This window comes from Scomber scombrus, chromosome 4 (assembly GCF_963691925.1).
Source record: "Scomber scombrus chromosome 4, fScoSco1.1, whole genome shotgun sequence".
NCBI classification, from domain to species: Eukaryota; Metazoa; Chordata; class Actinopteri; order Scombriformes; family Scombridae; genus Scomber; species Scomber scombrus.
The window spans coordinates 33,693,622-33,711,683 of record NC_084973.1 but is presented as its reverse complement, the minus strand read 5'-3'; the positions used below and the strand labels follow the sequence as shown (position 1 = coordinate 33,711,683).

General features: G+C 40.6%; 2 protein-coding genes across 2 annotated transcripts in view; one reads left to right on the top strand and one right to left on the bottom strand.

The window, feature by feature from the left end:
* LOC133979436 (uncharacterized) overlaps positions 1 to 18,062 on the top strand; it is a 1,726,912-nt gene that overhangs the window by 393,683 nt on the left and 1,315,167 nt on the right. The window lies entirely within an intron of this gene.
* Positions 1 to 18,062, bottom strand: part of LOC133978591 (NACHT, LRR and PYD domains-containing protein 3-like) — a 42,220-nt gene that overhangs the window by 14,463 nt on the left and 9,695 nt on the right. The window contains exons 4-9 of the mRNA XM_062416862.1: positions 16,382 to 16,540; positions 8,010 to 8,090; positions 7,855 to 7,961; positions 5,938 to 7,723; positions 3,710 to 3,883; positions 1,810 to 1,983 (exon numbers count right to left, since the gene is read on the bottom strand). Coding sequence (XP_062272846.1) covers positions 1,810 to 1,983; positions 3,710 to 3,883; positions 5,938 to 7,723; positions 7,855 to 7,961; positions 8,010 to 8,090; positions 16,382 to 16,540 — 2,481 coding nt within the window. The remainder of the gene's footprint in view (positions 1 to 1,809; positions 1,984 to 3,709; positions 3,884 to 5,937; positions 7,724 to 7,854; positions 7,962 to 8,009; positions 8,091 to 16,381; positions 16,541 to 18,062) is intronic.

The following is an 18,062-nucleotide window of genomic DNA, read 5'->3' as shown; positions in this document are numbered from 1 at the left end:
GTAGCTTGTTACTTTAATTGTTAACCTTTTTGAAATGATTTGAGTTGAATTAATCTGAATAAGTTTAATTTCATTTCATTTATCAAGTAACATTAACATTTATTAATTCATTTATTCTTTATATTAAGAAGTGTGAACAGAAATTATTTGCTATTAATGCCTTTGTCTTTCTGTTTATCCTAGGTTATTAACCTATTCTGTTACACCCCATTCATCCCCTTCTGACCCAAAATAAAAAACTCAAGATTGAACAGAATTGAGTCCATCGTGTCCTTCAGCAGTTGATCAGCCGTTTTCAAGTTTGGGCAGAGCTGTGGTCAACAAATACACACTTCAACAGCACATAACTTGACAGTTAATAACCACCGTGGACAGTGAGGACAAGGATTAAAGGCCTGAAGTCAAGCTGTCGACGCGAAGGACTGGAAATTCTCCACCATGGCGGAGGAGGCTCTTGGCAAGTCAGTCAAGCAACTGAAGCAAGAGAGGACCTCAGCTAAAAGTGCCTTCACCAAACAGGCAAACTACCTGAGCAAAGCTGCAGATGGCCTGGTCAAACATGAACTACAAGAGGAGTTCTACAAGCTCAGCTCCCTGGCAAGATGTGTCAGCGATGCAAATGATGACTACAGGGCTGGTCTACTGGCAGATGCTGAAGCAGGAACTGAGAAGGATGAAGAGGTCAAGCTCGACATGCACCAGCAGGCTGAGCTTGAAAGGACAATAGAAGAGTGCGACGCGAGGCTGGGGGACATCCGTGAAGCGGTCCAATCCAACCTCTGGCCAAGATACGGTAAGGAGGAGGTTCACTCTGCAATTGGAGAAGCGGAAAGAGCCTGTAACAGAGCCCAAGCAAACCCCATCGCTGCTATCAATAGAGACGGCTACGAAATGCAGCTGAGAGAAGCAGAGAGGCTAATCCATGAGGCAATAGCGAGCCTGAAAGACTGGGAAAAATGGATTCCACATGATCAGACAGCAGACCTGAAAGGCTTGTTACCTAATAGTTTTGGTGTAAAAAGCCTGCATATATCGGTATTGGGTAGGAACGAAATGCATTGTGGGTTATCATGTAAACTGTCTGCTTAATATCTGGTTGTTTAGTGTGTAGTGTGTAGGATGGAAGTATGTAGTATAGAGGTATGTAGTATTCAGTTTCCATTTCTTCGTATGGCATGATGTAGTACAGGTACGGCAATTCGACTAAGACAAACCATACGCGAATCAGCAGAAACAGTTTATTTTCCCAGAATTTTGCAAAAATATTAAATAAATAAAAATCATCAGCTGACGTAAGCTTAAAAAAAGTAACGAGGGCATCAACCACTGGTCTGTGTGTGTGTGTGTAATATGTCTGTGTATAGTGTGTGTGTATAATGTGTGTGTATAATGTGTGTGTGAGAGAGAATGTGTGTGTGTGTATAATGTCTATGTGTGTGTGTGTGTGTGTTACAGTGTTTGTGTGTATGAGAGAGAATGTGTGTGCGTGTGTTACAGTATGTTTGTGGTTGTTTCTGTATAATGCATTTTTTGTGTGTTTGTGAGTGTGTGTCTATAATGAGTGTGTGTCTCTGTGTGCGCATGCATGAGTTTTTTAGTGTGTGTGTGTACATTGTGTGGGTGAGTGTGTGCATGTGCGTGCGTGTGTGTGTGTGTGTTACAGTGTGTGTGTGTATTGGAGTGTGTGTGTGCGTGTGTGTAGAAAAGAAAAATTAACTTAATTAATTAATTAGTTATGTAGGAACATAAATTAGGTTCAGATGTTAAACATTAAGATCAACAATAGTAACAGACAGTCAGAGAACTGACCTCAGAGTCTCCAGTTTACAGTCTGGACTCTTCAGAAAACCAGACAGCTGCTTCACTCCTGAATCCTTCAGGTTGTTGTAGCTCAGATCCAGATCTCTCAGATGGGAGGGGTTGGACTTCAGAGCTGAGGCCAGATAATTACAGCTGATCTCTGACAACCAGCAGTCATACAATCTGAATAAAGAATAAATTAAGTCAGTTTAGAAAACAAAGTTCATGTTTGAAATGATGAAATGTTTCATAATCTGTTCAGAGCTGAAGAAGATTTAAATTTATAAGTTTAGAAAATGTAAACTCCAAACAGCTGAACCCAACAGGATGCAGGTTAAAAACTGTCAAATACAAACAGTGAAAAAGAGATTTTAACATTCAGACACATATTCATGTCAACACTGAGTCATAAAATGCTGCTGAACTCAGTCACATCTGTAATTAGAAGATCAATATGAAATCAGACATGTTGGAATAAAAACCTTCATTATTTATAACATGAGCTCTTCTTCCTGTATTTGGTAGTTTAGTAGGTATGTGTAATTAAACATGTTATTGGTGGCATCATTCCTCCTGTCCATACTGACTGTGAAGTGGTCTCTTCCTAACACAGCTACACTGCAGGAAATGACTTCATAAGTTCAGATGAAGCTAATATGAGGCTTTGACAGTCTGTTACACAAGTTCAACTTTTATTTGTTATTCCAACCATATAAAAATACACATTTAGGGCCTGATTTACTAAGATCCCAAATAAAGGGTGTTAAAGTGTGTGTGCAGTCTAACAGATTACATGTTTGGTTAGTGTGTGTTTTGCAACTGATCTACTAAGAATCACCTGCACTAATAACAACAGGTGCAGACAGCAGTATTTAAATGAGAGTTTTGTGTCTTAATGGACAGTTTGGACGAGCAGAAATGTGATCGTATGGAATTAGAAGTTAAGTGGAAGAGGTTAACATAAATAATGCTATATGGGAGAGTATTAGTGACAAAGTCAATGCTGTTAGTATTAACATAGATAGAAAAAAATCTGTTCTCTGTGTATTCTGTCAGTGTGTCTCCGTCTCCTCATCTCCGTGGTAACAACAGATTAATACCTGCCCTTCAAAGGTTTTATTTATAGACAAAGATACTGTCACCAACATTATCTTCAAGTTTGATAAATCACAATGCGTGTTTACAAAGTGCTGTAAAGGCATGAAAACTGTTTACAGGTTGTTATAAATAGAATAAATACAGTGCAATTCAGAAAACTGATCAAAATTATAGTAACAGGGATAATTCATACCTTACCTTCAATTTTGATGAATCACAATGTGTGTGCTAAAGAACATATTTACATTTTTCTCCTCCCTGTATTTTACACACTGGGGTAAAAACGCCTCATATTACATTCATTATGGTAAACGTACTAAATGAACAGCGCGATTATCTCAGTGAACATGTTAGTAGATCAGCTTGCACATTTTTTTGTGGGTGATGTCAAGTTTACACACATTTTTACACACAAAGACCTTTAGTGAATCAGGCCCATACAGTAGAATAAAATTGTGTTTCTCAGGATTTGATCAGATTTAACTTGAAGTTTCAGAATATTTAGAACTAAATTCCCTCTTTGAGTTTGGATCCCTCCACTGCAGCTCAGCAAGGAAACACTGAAGAAACACAAACATACTTACTTGATATGTGGAACTCAGACTGCTGAAGCCTCATATTAGTTTCAACTCTGGAAGTCATTTTTACTCACAACAAGACTGTGGATTTGAAATTCCTGAAAACATTTACATTCTACACATTTGTGTTCAGCAAATCCTGAAAATTATGAACCAAACATTTGAAACTTCAGTGAAGAATTTGAATTGAATATATAATACAAATCTACCAAAGCTACAGTCAGTGAACTCACATCAGAGTCTTCAGTCTACAGTTTGGACTCTCCAGTCCAGCAGACAGACGCTTCACTGATGAATCATACAGGTTGTTTTTACTCAGGTCCAGATCTGTCAGATGGGAGGAGTTGGACTTCAGAGCTGAGGCCAAAACATCACAGTGAGTCTCTGAGAGTCCACAGTCATAAAGTCTGTAATGACACATATATTACAACATATGTTATCATGAAAGAGGACACTTTATATTTACTTCATGCATTTGATGATGAAACTGTTTGATATTCACTATTTTGATGAACATTTGATCTTCACATCAGTGGTTCAGATCATCTTTTTGAATATTTAAAATCTTTGTTTTCTGAGGCATTTTATTCCTTTAATGGACAGTTGAGAGATAAACAGGAAACAAGAGGAGAGAGAGACACAGAATGACATGCAACAAAGGTCCACCACCAGAATCAAAGCACAGACCAGTAAGCTACCAGAACACTCCCAGTTCAGCTGATGCTGTCTCACTGTGCTTGAATGAAACAATCATTCTCATCACTCTCTCTCATACTGGCAGACTTGTAATCTTTGTTTTGCTTTAATCTTGCAGATGAAGGACAGAACATGGAGTTACATTGAGGCTTCCATAATGTGCACAGTGTGTCTGTGTGATCTGATCCCATGTCTGTCTCCACAAAGTTAACATGAGGACATTTGATTAGAAAACCACTTTTACTGTCCACTATTTTTAATGTGACTGCAGGATATTTAGACTCATTTCAACTCAGTGAACAGTTCCAGTTGAGAAAGATCATCTCTCTTTGCTACCTGCTGCTGTCAGGTTCACATCCATAAGCAGCTACATTTACTGACTGTTCACAAATACTAATGAAACTAATGACCTGACAATATTACACCTGTACATCATTAAATATCAATGTATTCAATATTTAGACGTTTAGTTGTTTCTTTTCTGAGAATCTGAAAAACTGATTCAGCACAAACACAATGAACAAACCAATAAGGTAGAATTATTTTAACATGATGTCATCAGAAAGATGTCATCAGGGTATCAGCATTAAAAATATAACATTGAGCTTTAATGTGTATCAGATCTCTTTAAACAGGCTGAATTCTGCCATTCTGCTCTTATATATTGATCAGACCTCTGTGAATTCCCTGCTACTACTCTTCTCTACACCAACAAGAGAGAAAACAGCTGAGATTTTCTTTCTGTGACCAACAGAATATCAGAAAGACTTCAGAACAACACCATGTAACACCACTTCCCTCTTTACCACAAAAAGATGAATTGAAGAGAAATAAAAGGCTCCATTGCTCGGTTCAACACACTCAGGGGTTTAGTCTCTATGACCAGTAGTTTACGGAGGCTAGTGTTGGTTAACGTTAGCTAACTATACATATTGTTGTATAACTGACATTACTGAATCAGTTTGATGATTTGATAACTATTCTCTACTTGTGATACTAAACCACTGTCACAGCAACATACTCAATTTAAATAACATTCAGTAATAATAATAATAATTATTATAATCTTTCATCTTCACGTTTCAAACACAAGTTTACAAAGTGCTGTGAAAGGCATGAAAACTGTTTACAGGTTGTTACAAATAGAATAAATACAGTGCAATTCAGAAACAGATCAAAATGATTCAGATCTTATTTTAGAGCCTGCTGAGTAAAATCAGGTATTACCTGTATGTCTGATTATATATCATGTAATAATAACTTTACTGCATTCACTGATAACTGTAACATACTGATATATGTTGTGATAAAATGCTGCTGTAATAAAACCTCAACCACAACCTCTAATGTCCTTCTAAATTCCCTCTTTGAGTTTGGATCCCTCCACTGCAGCTCAGCAAGGAAACACTGAAGAAACACAAACATACTTACTTGATATGTGGAACTCAGACTGCTGAAGCCTCATATTAGTTTAAACCCTGGAAGTCATTTTTACTCACAACAAGACTGTGGATTTTAAATTCCTGAAAACATTTACATTCTACAGATTTGTGTTCAGCAAATCGTGAAAATTATGAACCAAACATTTGAAACTTCAGAGAAACAGCTCAAGAACATCTGAGACTAAATATAACTGACATGTTATTTCAGCTACAAACAAGTAAGGCACTATTTTAACTATAATAAGAATTTTATATTATTTATATTTGAAGAACTAAACTACTAATCTACACTGATTTATAATGTTGATCACATCTGGACTTACACAGCCTTTCTGCAGTTCCTCACAGCTGGGATCAGTCTCCGTTGTCCCTCCTTTGATGTGTTGTACTTCTCCAGGTCAAACTCATCCAGAACCTCCTCTGACATCTGCAGCATGTAGGCCAGAGCTGAGCACTGGATATCAGAGAGTTTCTCTGATCTGTATTCTGACTTCAGGAACTCTTGGATCTCCTGATGTACTGAGCGGTCGTTCATCTCCATCAGACAGTGGAAGATGTTGATGCTTCTGTCAGGAGATATATTACCACTGTTCATCTCCTTCAGGTTGTTGATGACTCTCTGGATGGTTTCTGGACTGTTGTCTGTCTGACCCAGTAGGCCTCCTAAGAGACTCTGGTTGGAACCCAGCGAGAGACCATGAAGGAAGCGGACAAACAGATCCAGGTGGCCATTTTTACTTCTGAGAGATTTATTCATGACTCCCTTCAGGAAGTCATCCAGAGATGAGTAACTGTGTTTTTCTCCCAGGAAGTCCTTGAGTACCTTTATCTTCCTGCTGGTGTAACAGTGGTACATGTAGACTGCAGCCAGAAACTCCTGAACGCTCAGATGAACAAAGCTGTAGACTGTTTTCTTGAAGATCACACTCTCTCTTTTGAAGATCTGTGTACAAACTCCTGATAACACCGAGGCCTCTGTGACATCAAGACCACATTGCTCCAGGTCTTCTTGGTAGAACATGATGTTTCCTTTCTCCAGTTGTTCAAACGCCAGCCTCCCCAGCTTCAGAAGAAGTTTCCTGTCAGCCTTCGTCAGCTTCTGTGGACTCGTCTCATGTCCTTCATCATACTTGTTCTTCTTCCTCTTTGTCTGAACCAGCAGGAAGTGTGAGTAAGTGTCAGTCAGGGTCTTGGGCAGCTCTCCTCTATGGTCTCTAGTCAACATGTGGTCCAGAACTGTAGCAGTGATCCAGCAGAAGACTGGGATGTGACACATGATGTGGAGGCTCCTGGATGTCTTGATGTGTGAGATGATTGTGCTGGACTGCTCTTCATCACTGAATCTCCTCCTGAAGTACTCCTCCTTCTGGGCGTCAGTGAAGCCTCGTACTTCTGTTACTCTGTCCACACATGAAGGAGGGATCTGATTGGCTGCTGCAGGTCGGGAAGTGATCCAGACGAGAGCCGAGGGAAGCAGCTTCCCCTTGATGAGGTTTGTCAACAGCACGCTGACTGATGTCTTCTGTGTGACATCAGACACGACCTCACTGTTGTTGAAATCCAGTGAAAGTCTGCTTTCATCCAGGCCGTCAAAGATGAACAGAACTTTACAGACAGCGAGCTTCTCTGCTGTGAGCTTCTGTAATGTTGGATAGAAAACATGGATCAGCATGAGCAGACTGTACTGCTCATCTTTGATCAAGTTCAGCGACCTGAACGAGAACAGAATCAGCAGACTGATATCTTGGTTGTTGGAGCGCTGTGCCCAGTCCAGAGTGAACTTCAGCACTGAGAAGGTTTTTCCAACGCCAGCGATGCCGTTCATTAGAACCACTCTGATGTGTTTCTGTTGGTCAGGTAAGACTTTAAAGATGTCCTGACACTTGATTGGAGCGTCATGGAGCTTCATCTTGGAAGCTGTTTCAAGCTGCCTCACCTCATGTTGGGTATTAACCTCTTCACTCTGTCCCTCTGTGATGTGGACCTCAGTGAAGATGCTGATGAGGAGGATTTCACTTCCTGCTTCATCAGTTCCTTGAGTCACACATTCACATGTGCTGATCAGACTGATCTGATGTTCATCTAAAACCTCCTGCAGACCACTTTCTGCTGTAAGAGAAGAAAAAAGGTAGAATGAAACAAAAATCAGTGTGACTGTTAATGTTCAATAGGATAGAGGACGTAGATTCCTGTCCTGTTTTCAGAGATGATGACATCAGCAGACAGATCTTCAGTCTTACTTTGTACAGTGCTGGTCTGACTGTCTGTCTGCAGTCCAGGTCTGGTTCTGGATCTTTCTGCACACTTGGGACAGGAGGAGTCTCCTGATGAAGCAGACTGGTCCCAGTATGAGATGATGCACTGTCTGCAGAACCAGTGTCCACAGCTGGTAGAGACTGGATCCTTCAGGACGTCCTGACACAAAGAACAGCAGGACAGCTGCTCCTCCACAGAAACAGCCCTCCTCTTCCTCTCTCTGTGGACATGAACACATTCTTTATGTCACATGACATTAGTGGAGGCCAACCGACAGCTCACAAGCTGCATGCAGCTCTTTCCCCAAATAAACAGTCCAGACTGTCAGTATTTACACACTTACACAGTTTCTGTTCTTCAGACTCTGAGATTCAACACATTCAGTTTGAAATTAAATAATATAAACTACAAACACAAGAGTTCATCAGTAATTAGACAGAGACAACAATGTGCCAGCAAAGGCAGAGAAGAAGAAGAAGACTGCAAGCTAGTAAACATGGATTTTAACAATGCAGGATTTAAAATAGATGTTTGATGAGGAGGGAAGTGGATTCAACACATTAGTTAGACCAAAAGGAGACACACAATGTGTTTTGGTGAGTAAGTCAATGTGAACATGACTTTAGTCTGTTAACAAGAAAACTCCACAGGCTCCTTTAAGCTACTCTGAGCCATTACAAGTCAGGAACAATAAGCAGGAGGAAACTGAGCCAAACAGAAAAGTCCACTAGTGAAAAATAACAGACTGCTGCTCTTTTGTGTTGTGCTGCTGAACAGAGAGCTCTGCTAAATATCTTCATAATGCATCTTTTCATTAATGTTTCTCTCTCTCTGTTTCTGCTATAGTCTCTCTCCCTCTGTGTGAGTGTGATACAACAGTTTGACACATTTGACTTTTCCCAAACGTTAAATGTCAGACTCAGTTTCCTCTGCTGCAGTGGTCAGTCTGCAGTGATAAATCAGCTGCAGCAGGCTGTTTCTATACATTTACATGACCTCCTCCCATATTTAGTGTCTTTGAACAGGAACACGTTAAGACACAGTCTGTATTACATGAGACCAAACATTGTACCTGCTGCTGCAGTCCTTTAGTAAATAAGGACAGACACAGTTTGACTTGTTAGTAAATCCTTAGTAAATATCACCCTGGGTTACCTGCTGCTACTTTACATTTATTGACTGGAAAATCAAACAGCAATACCAGCCCTGTCTCTGTCTCTGGTTAACATGAACATGAAGATCTGTTGTAGATTACAGCTGAATGGAAGCTACTTCAATATTTCTTTCCTTCATATCTACACTACAACCTTCATGACAGCGTCTCACTGAATCATCTTCAGGTCAGTTTACAGGAGAAAGAGTCTCTTACTTTGTGTCTGAAGGTCCAGATTCATTACTGAAGTCTGGACCATCACCTTTAGACTGATCACTGTTCATAGACACACAGCTGGATGTTACAGACTCTGCTCCGTCCTCCTCTTCCTCCTCTATCTTCAAAAAAAACTCCAAACCCACTGACTAGAAGACAACTTCTTAGCCAAGTGGCTAGCCTGTATGACCCCATAGGCCTTGCAACACCTACCAAACAAAAGGGAGCCATTCTAGTCAGAAGAGCTTTTCAGGAAGCTGGAGGCAAAACTCTAACACGAGACACATGGGACAAACCTCTGTCTGAAAGACTTAGAGAAGAAGCTATCCACCTGTTTGAGGAATACACACAGCTCAACCAAATCACCTTCCACAGAAGCCTCACACCAGTCAAAAGAATTGGAGGACCCTGGGGAATAACATTCTCTGATGGAAGTGACCAGAGCTATGGAGCTGTTGTGTACTTCAGATGGGAGACCGAACAAGGCGTCCAGGTCCGGCTTGTTGAGTCCAAAGCAAAGCTCACACCACTTGACCAAAAAGGAGAACCATTGAAAGCTGAGGTATGTGGTGCTGTCTTTGCTGCAAGGCTCAGAAGATACATCGAAAAGCACAGTCGGATGCAAGTGGAACGTTGGCTCCATCTGCTGGACAGCCAAACCGTGCTAGGAGCAATACAGAGAGACAGTTATGGGTACCAGACCTTTTTCACAAACAGAGTGGGAGAGATCCAGAAGTTCACATCAGTTGAGGACTGGAGGTGGATTCCAGGTGAGCAAAACATTGCAGACATCATAACAAGAGGAGGAAGCCCAGAAGACCTCAAAGAGGACTCTGTGTGGCAGAATGGACCAGAGTTTCTGACACGACCTGTGGATGAGTGGCCGACAAAGTCAGCCAAAGATGTCGCTGCGTATGCCAAAGAAGGTATAAACAAGCTCCAAAGGAAATGTTTTACAGCAGCACTGACCCGAGCACAGGTGAGGAGAAACCAAAATGCCCCATCTGCCACTGCAATTCCACCGTCTCCAAATTCTGCTCAAGGTAAAACTGACCAAACCAAGGACCTGCAAAGCAGCCCCATTGGAGATAAACACCAAATCCAAGTCCGGAGACCACCTGCTGGTTTTGCAGTGGAAAAAATCCTTGACATCAGCAAATTCAACAGTTTAACTAAACTAACCAGAGGCATCGCCTGGGTGTGGAGAGCTGCCACAGAGTGGAAGGAAGTGCTGGCCAGAACTTCAGGCACAGATGAATCAAAGAGGGTGAGAACGTCTTCAGCTCAAATCAAGTCCAGAGCCAAAGAAGCAACACTTACCGTCAGGGAGTGTGAAGATGCACTCAGGGATCTCTTCCTGGCAGCTCAAGAGGAGGTAACTTTTCCAGACACCACTCTCAGCCGACTTGCTGTTGTCAAAGATGAAAACACTGGACTTTTACTCTGTGGAGGAAGATTCCAAATCTTTAATGATGAAAAAACTGCAGTACCAATCTTGCCTTGCACATCATGGGTATCCACTCTTCTAGCTCAAGAAGCTCACAAAGCAAACCATGAAGAAATCGCAGGCACACTCCTCCGGATGAGAAGGAAAGCCTGGGAGGTAAGAGGCCGGAAACTAGCTCAAAAGATTGTTGACAACTGTGTGGCATGCAGAAAAGCCAAGGCCAGAAGATGCCAGCAGATCATGAGCGACCTTCCGTCAGAGCGAATAACACCGGCCAATCCATTTGAGTACACATCATTGGACTTATTTGGACCTTATGAAGAGAAGGATGAGGTGAGGAAAAAAGTGAAGCTCAAAGTGTGGGGAGTGTGTGTGTTGTCTTCTGCTGTATGGCGTCCAGAGCTATGCACACTGACCTTGTCAGTGACCAGTCAGCTGAAGGCTTCCTGTTGGCTTACCAACGATTCACAGCATTGAGAGGACATCCAAGAAAACTGTGGTCGGATCCTGGAAAAAAACTTTGTCGGAGCCAGACCTGCCCTCAAGGAGCTCTACATGTATCTGGACGGGCTGAAAAAGTCAAAGCTTGAAAATGAAGCCTCCAAACATGGCACAGAGTGGAGCTGGAAAATCCATCCAGCAGATTCGCCTCACCGGAACGGAGCTGCTGAAGCTGCTGTCCGCACCGTGAAGCGGGCTTTGCATAATCTGGGAGGTAATGGAGTCTTCACATGGGGTGAGTTTCAAACCTTCCTTTATATGGCTTCCAACCTCGCCAATGAAAGACCTATTGATGCCAGGACTCAGAGCCGGGAGGACTGTGTAGAGTACATCAGCCCAAATTCACTTCTGCTTGGAAGAGCTGGACCCAGTGGAGACCCAGGGACCTTTAACTTTGAAGGCTACAGCTACAAGAGGTTAAGAGCTATCCAAACAGAAGTTGATCGGTTCTGGAGGAAATGGAGCCAATTAGCAGGACCAAACCTCTTTGTCAGGACCAAGTGGCACACAGCACACAGGAACGTGGCCGTTGGAGATGTTGTCTGGCTCGCTGACCAAAACACCCTGCGAGGTCAGTTCAGGCTTGCCAGAGTCATTGATGTCAATGCTGACAAAAAAGGAATCGTAAGGGATGTGCATGTCAGAACCTTCCCCAGCTACCCAGTCTCAACTGTGAAGCCCACTCAAAAGGTGAGAAATCCATCAACCAAAATACCTGCAACAGTTCTTCACAGAGATGTCAGACGGATAGTCGTCCTGCTTCCAGTTGAAGAGCAGCAACAATGGAGCAACTGAATCCATCACAGAGCTGGTGTGACCTCCTTGGGTTGAGCAACCAGGAGGTCAAGTGGGAGGTGTTGTGTCAAAACCTGGTTCACTGAGAAAGGAGCCACAGTCTCAGATCCCAGACACTCCAAACCTGCAGGGGGCAACCACATCAGTGGTGGAACCCCAGGTAAGAGGAAGGAAGTGCCTGAGGAAGCACATACACCTGCGCACCCATACAGGAAGTATGGTTAAATGTTTGGAGCTGGCTCAGTCAGCTCTCTTGCCTGCTCCTGGAGACACCTCACAGCCACAGCTCCTGATCGACCATTGAAGACACCACTGGTACAGAACAGTAGATGTTTAAGTTTGGAGGCCATGCTTCCCAAATGCTTTGATTGTGTGTTTGTGGTTGCAATGGTTATTTTTGTTGAGTAAATTGGAAACTTTATTATGATTTTATAGAAGTACTTTGGTACTCGTGCTTTGTTTCTAGTACTCTAATAGTGACCTTTGGTGTAGCTTGTTACTTTAATTGTTAACCTTTTTGAAATGATTTGAGTTGAATTAATCTGAATAAATTTAATTTAATTTCATTTATCAAGTAACATTAACATTTATTAATTCATTTATTCTTTATATTAAGAAGTGTGAACAGAAATTATTTGCTATTAATGCCTTTGTCTTTCTGTTTATCCTAGGTTATTAACCTATTCTGTTACACCCCCTTCTGACCCAAAATAAAAACTCAAGATTGAACAGAATTGAGTCCATCGTGTCCTTCAGCAGTTGATCAGCCGTTTTCAAGTTTCGGCAGAGCTGTGGTCAACAAATACACACTTCAACAGCGCATAACTTGACAGAGCCAAAACAGCTTTCTGATGTTCTGCTACGTTATGAAGCATCCAGACCTCTCAGCTGGTCTGGATCAGGTCTGCTTTCTGTCGTCAGAGTCCAAACTAAACCTGGAGAAGCACAGTTCAGTTTTTATTCTCCACATATCTGAACAAACTACCAGAAGACTGCAGGTCTACTACAGATCTCCCTTCTTTTAAAGCTGAAGACTTTTCTGTTTGCTGCTTTTCATTAAATCATATTTTGGAATTAATATCTCACACTGACTTTATATTCTCCTGTTTTATCTTATTTTACTTTAGCTCCATTTTATTTCTGATTTAACTCTTTTTAATTGTATTAAAATGTCTATTTTTCATGTGTTGATTTTGTATCTTGTCTTAATGCATTTTATGTTTTATGTAAAACACTTTGAGTTGTTGATGCGGTTTTCCTCTTTCTGCTCTACTGACTATAAAATGGCGTCTTCATGGACTTTCACCTTTACCGCCTACCTGTGTGTGTGTGTGTCAGAATATACATGAAGATCTGTTGTAGATTACAGCTGAATGGAAGCTACTTCATTATTTCTTTCCTTCATATCTACACTACAACCTTCATGAAAGCGTCTCACTGAATCATCTTCAGGTCAGTTTACAGTAGAAACAGTCTCTTACTTTGTGTCTGAGGGTCCAGGTTCATTACTGAAGTTTAGAGGTTGTTCATTAGACCAGTCACTCTTCATAGACGGACAGATGGATATTACAGACTCTGCTCCGTCCTCCTCTTCCTCCTCTTTCTTCATCTTCTGGAGTCTGAGAGGTAAACCAGTAACACTGGAGACACACACACATACACATTATAATAAACCTTCAATGTTGATTTTCAATGTGCTTCTCTCTCCTCTCCTTCCTCTCTCTCCTCTCTACTCCAACATGACTTTAACTTCAACTAGGGGGGGAATCTCTTGGGACTTCACGATTCGATTAAATACCGAGTCAGAGTAACACAGGAGACACACACACTCAAACACAGTATCAGAAAATAATCATCAGATTGCTCAATAATGACAGTAATCATTATTTACAGTCAATCAATCAATCAATCAATCAATCTTTATTTGTATAGCGCCAAATCACAACAAAGTTATCTCAAGGCACTTTACACTAAACCGAACTCTTCAGGTTTAATTTAAAGAGACCCAACATTCACACATGAGCAGCACTTGGTGACAGTGGAGAGAAAAAAGTCCCTTTAAACAGGAAGAAACCTCAGAACCAGAACCAGACTCACAGTGGGAGAACATCTGCCTCCACCGGTTGGAGGAGAGAGGAGAGAGAGGAAGGAGAGGAGAGAGAGAGAAGCACATTGAAAATAAACATTGAAGCTAGAAGGTCCGGGACTGGAATCTGTCATCCGGACGTCTACAGTCCCAGATTACCTGTGAGACGAGAAAGCACAGACAACTCCGGGGAACAAGTTTAGCTTATTGATGCATTAATAGTAAATGAATGTTAATGGATATAGATGGATGGATAGAGAGAGAGAGAGAGGAGCCCAGTGCATCATGGGAGTCCCCCGGCAGTCTAAGCCTATAGCAGCATAAACTAGGAGCTGGAACCCTAACTATAAGCTTCATCACAAAGCAACGTTTGAAGCCTACTCTTAAACGAAGAGAGGGTGTCTGCCCCCCCGACCCAATCTGGGAGATGGTTCCACAGGAGAGGAACCTGAGAACTGAAGGCTCTGCCTCCCATTCTACTTTTAGAGATACTAGGAACCACATGTATGTCTGCATGCTGGGAGCGGAGTGTTCTAGTAGGTTCATAAGGTTCTATGAGCTGGGAGCGCAGTGTTCTAGTAGGTTCATAAGGTTCTATGAGCTGGGAGCGCAGTGTTCTAGTAGGTTCATAAGGTTCTATGAGCTGGTAGCACAGTGTTCTAGTAGGTTCATAAGGTTCTATGAGCTGGGAGCGCAGTGTTCTAGTAGGTTCATAAGGTTCTATGAGCTGGGAGCACAGTGTTCTAGTAGATTCATAAGGTTCTATGAGCTGGGAGCACAGCGTTCTAGTAGGTTCATAAGGTACTATAAGCTCTTTAAGGTATGATGGAGCCTGACCATTAAGAGCTTTAAAAGTGAGGAGAAGGATTTTAAATTCTATTCCAGATTTTACAGGAAGCCGATGCAGTGAAGCTAAAATAGGAGTAATGTGATCTCTCTTTCTAGTTTTTGTCAGAACGCGTGCAGCTGCATTCTGGACCAGTTGGAGAGTCTTTAGAGACTTGTTAGGACAGTCTGATAATAATGAATTGCAATAATCCAGCCTAGAAGTAACAAATGCATGGATTAGTTTTTCAGCATCATTTTGAGACAGGATGTGTCTGATTTTTGAAATATTACACAGATGAAAATAGGCAATCCTTGAAATTTGTTTTATTTGGGAATTAAAGGACAGATCCTGGTCAAATATAACTCCTAGGTTCCTTACAGTGGTGCTGGAGGCCAAAGTAATGCCATCCAGAGTAGTTATATCATTGGATAATGTGTTTCTGAGGTGTTTAGGGCCAAGCACAATAACTTTTTTCTGAGTTTAATAACAGGAAGTTACAGGTCATCCAGGCCTTTATGTCCTCAATGCATGTTTGTAGTTTAGTTAACTGGTTGATTGCATTAGGCTTTATTGATAGATATAACCGAGTATCGTCTGCATAACAATGAACATTTATTGAGTGTTTCCAAATAATGTTTCCTAAAGGAAGCATATATAAGGTGAATAGTATTAACTAAAGGAAGCATATATAAGGAGAATAGTATTAACTAAAGGAAGCATATATAAGGAGAATAGTATTAACTAAAGGAAGCATATATAAGGAGAATAATATAACTAAAGGAAGCATATATAAGGAGAATAGTATTAACTAAAGGAAGCATATATAAGGAGAATAGTATAACTAAAGGAAGCATATATAAGGTGAATAGTATAACTAAAGGAAGCATATATAAGGAGAATAATATAACTAAAGGAAGCATATATAAGGAGAATAGTATTAACTAAAGGACATATTAGTTTTAAAGCTGAAGACTTTTCTGTTTGCTGCTTTTCATTAAATCATATTTTGGAGTTAATATCTCACACTGACTTTATATTCTCCTGTTTTATCTTATTTTACTTTAGCTCCATTTTATTTCTGATTTAACTCTTTTTAATTGTATTAAAATGTCTTTTTTTTCATGTGTTGATTTTGTATCTTGTCTTAATGCATTTTATGTTTTATGTAAAACACTTTGAGTTGTTGATGCAGTTTTCCTCTTTCTGCTCTACTGACTATAAAATGGCGTCTTCATGGACTTTCACCTTTACCGCCTACCTGTGTGTGTGTGTGTGTGTGTGTGTGTGTGTGTGTGTGTGTGTGTGTGTGTGTGTGTGTGTGTGTGTGTGTGTGTGTGTCAGAATATACATGAAGATCTGTTGTAGATTACAGCTGAATGGAAGCTACTTCATTATTTCTTTCCTTCATATCTAAACTACAACCTTCATGAAAGTGTCTCACTGAATCATCTTCAGGTCAGTTTACAGTAGAAACAGTCTCTTACTTTGTGTCTGAGGGTCCAGGTTCATTACTGAAGTTTAGAGGTTGTTCATTAGACCGGTCACTCTTCATAGACAGACAGCTGGATATTACAGACTCTGCTCCGTCCTCCTCTTCCTCCTCTTTCTTCATCTTCTGGAGTCTGAGAGGTAAACCAGTAACACTGGAGACACACACACATACACATTATAATAAACCTTAAATGTTGATTTTCAATGTGCTTCTCTCTCCTATCCTTCCTCTCTCTCCTCTCCTTCCTCTTTCTCCTCTCTAATCCAACCAGTCGAGGCAGATGTTCTCCCACTGTGAGTCTGGTTCTGAGGTTTCTTCCTGTTAAAAGGGAGTTTTTTCTTGCCATTGTCGCTAAGTGCTTGCTCATGTGGGAATGTTGGGTCTCTTTAAAATTAAACTTGAAGAGTTCAGTTGAGCTTATTTGAGGATTTTCAGTCTGGATTCAGAGCTCATCATAGGACAGAGACAGCACTAGTAAAAGTTACAAATTACCTCTTAACTTCATCAGACAATGGACTTCTCTCTGTCCTCGTCCTGTTAGATCTTAGTACTACCTTCGACACTATTGATCATCAAATCCTGTTAAAGAGACTTGAACATTTAATTGGCATCAAAGGAACAGCATTAAAATGGTTTAAATCCTATCTGTCAGATAGATTTCAGTTTGTAAATGTTAATGATAAATCCTCTATGCAAACAAAAGTTAGACACAGTGTTCCTCAGGGTTCAGTGCTTGGACCAATACTATTCTCCTTATATATGCTTCCTTTAGTTAATACTATTCTCCTTATATATGCTTCCTTTAGTTAATACTATTCTCCTTATATATGCTTCCTTTAGTTAATACTATTCTCCTTATATATGCTTCCTTTAGTTAATACTATTCACCTTATATATGCTTCCTTTAGGAAACATTATTCAGAAACACTCAATAAATGTTCATTGTTATGCAGACGATACTCAATTATATCTTTCAATAAAGCCAAATGAAAGCAACCAGTTAACCGAACTACAAACATGCATCAAGGACATAAAGGCCTGGATGAGCTGCAACTTCCTGTTATTAAACTCAGAAAAAAGTTATTGTGCTTGGCCCTAAACACCTCAGAAACACATTATCTAATGATATAACTACTCTGCATGGCATTACTCTGGCCTCCAGTACTACTGTAAGGAACCTAGGAGTTATATTTGATCAGGATTTGTCCTTTAATTCCCACATACAACAAATTTCAACGACTGCCTTTTTTCATCTGCGTAATATTACAAAAATCAGACACATTCTGTCTCAAAATGATGCTGAAAAACTAATCCATGCATTTGTTACTTCTAGTCTGGATTATTGTAATTCATTATTATCAGGCTGTCCTAACAAATCTCTACCAGCTGGTCCAGAATGCAGCTGCACGCGTTCTGACAAAAACTAGAAAGAGATCACATTACTCCTATTTTAGCTTCACTGTATCGGCTTCCTGTAAAATCTAGAATATAATTAAAAATCCTTCTCCTCACTTTCAAAGCTCTTAATGATCAGGCTCCATCATATCTGAAAGAGCTCATAGAACCTTATGAACCTACTAGAACACTGCGCTCACAGCTCATAGAACCTTATGAACCTACTAGAACACTGCGCTCCCAGCTCATAGAACCATATGAACCTATTAGAACACTGT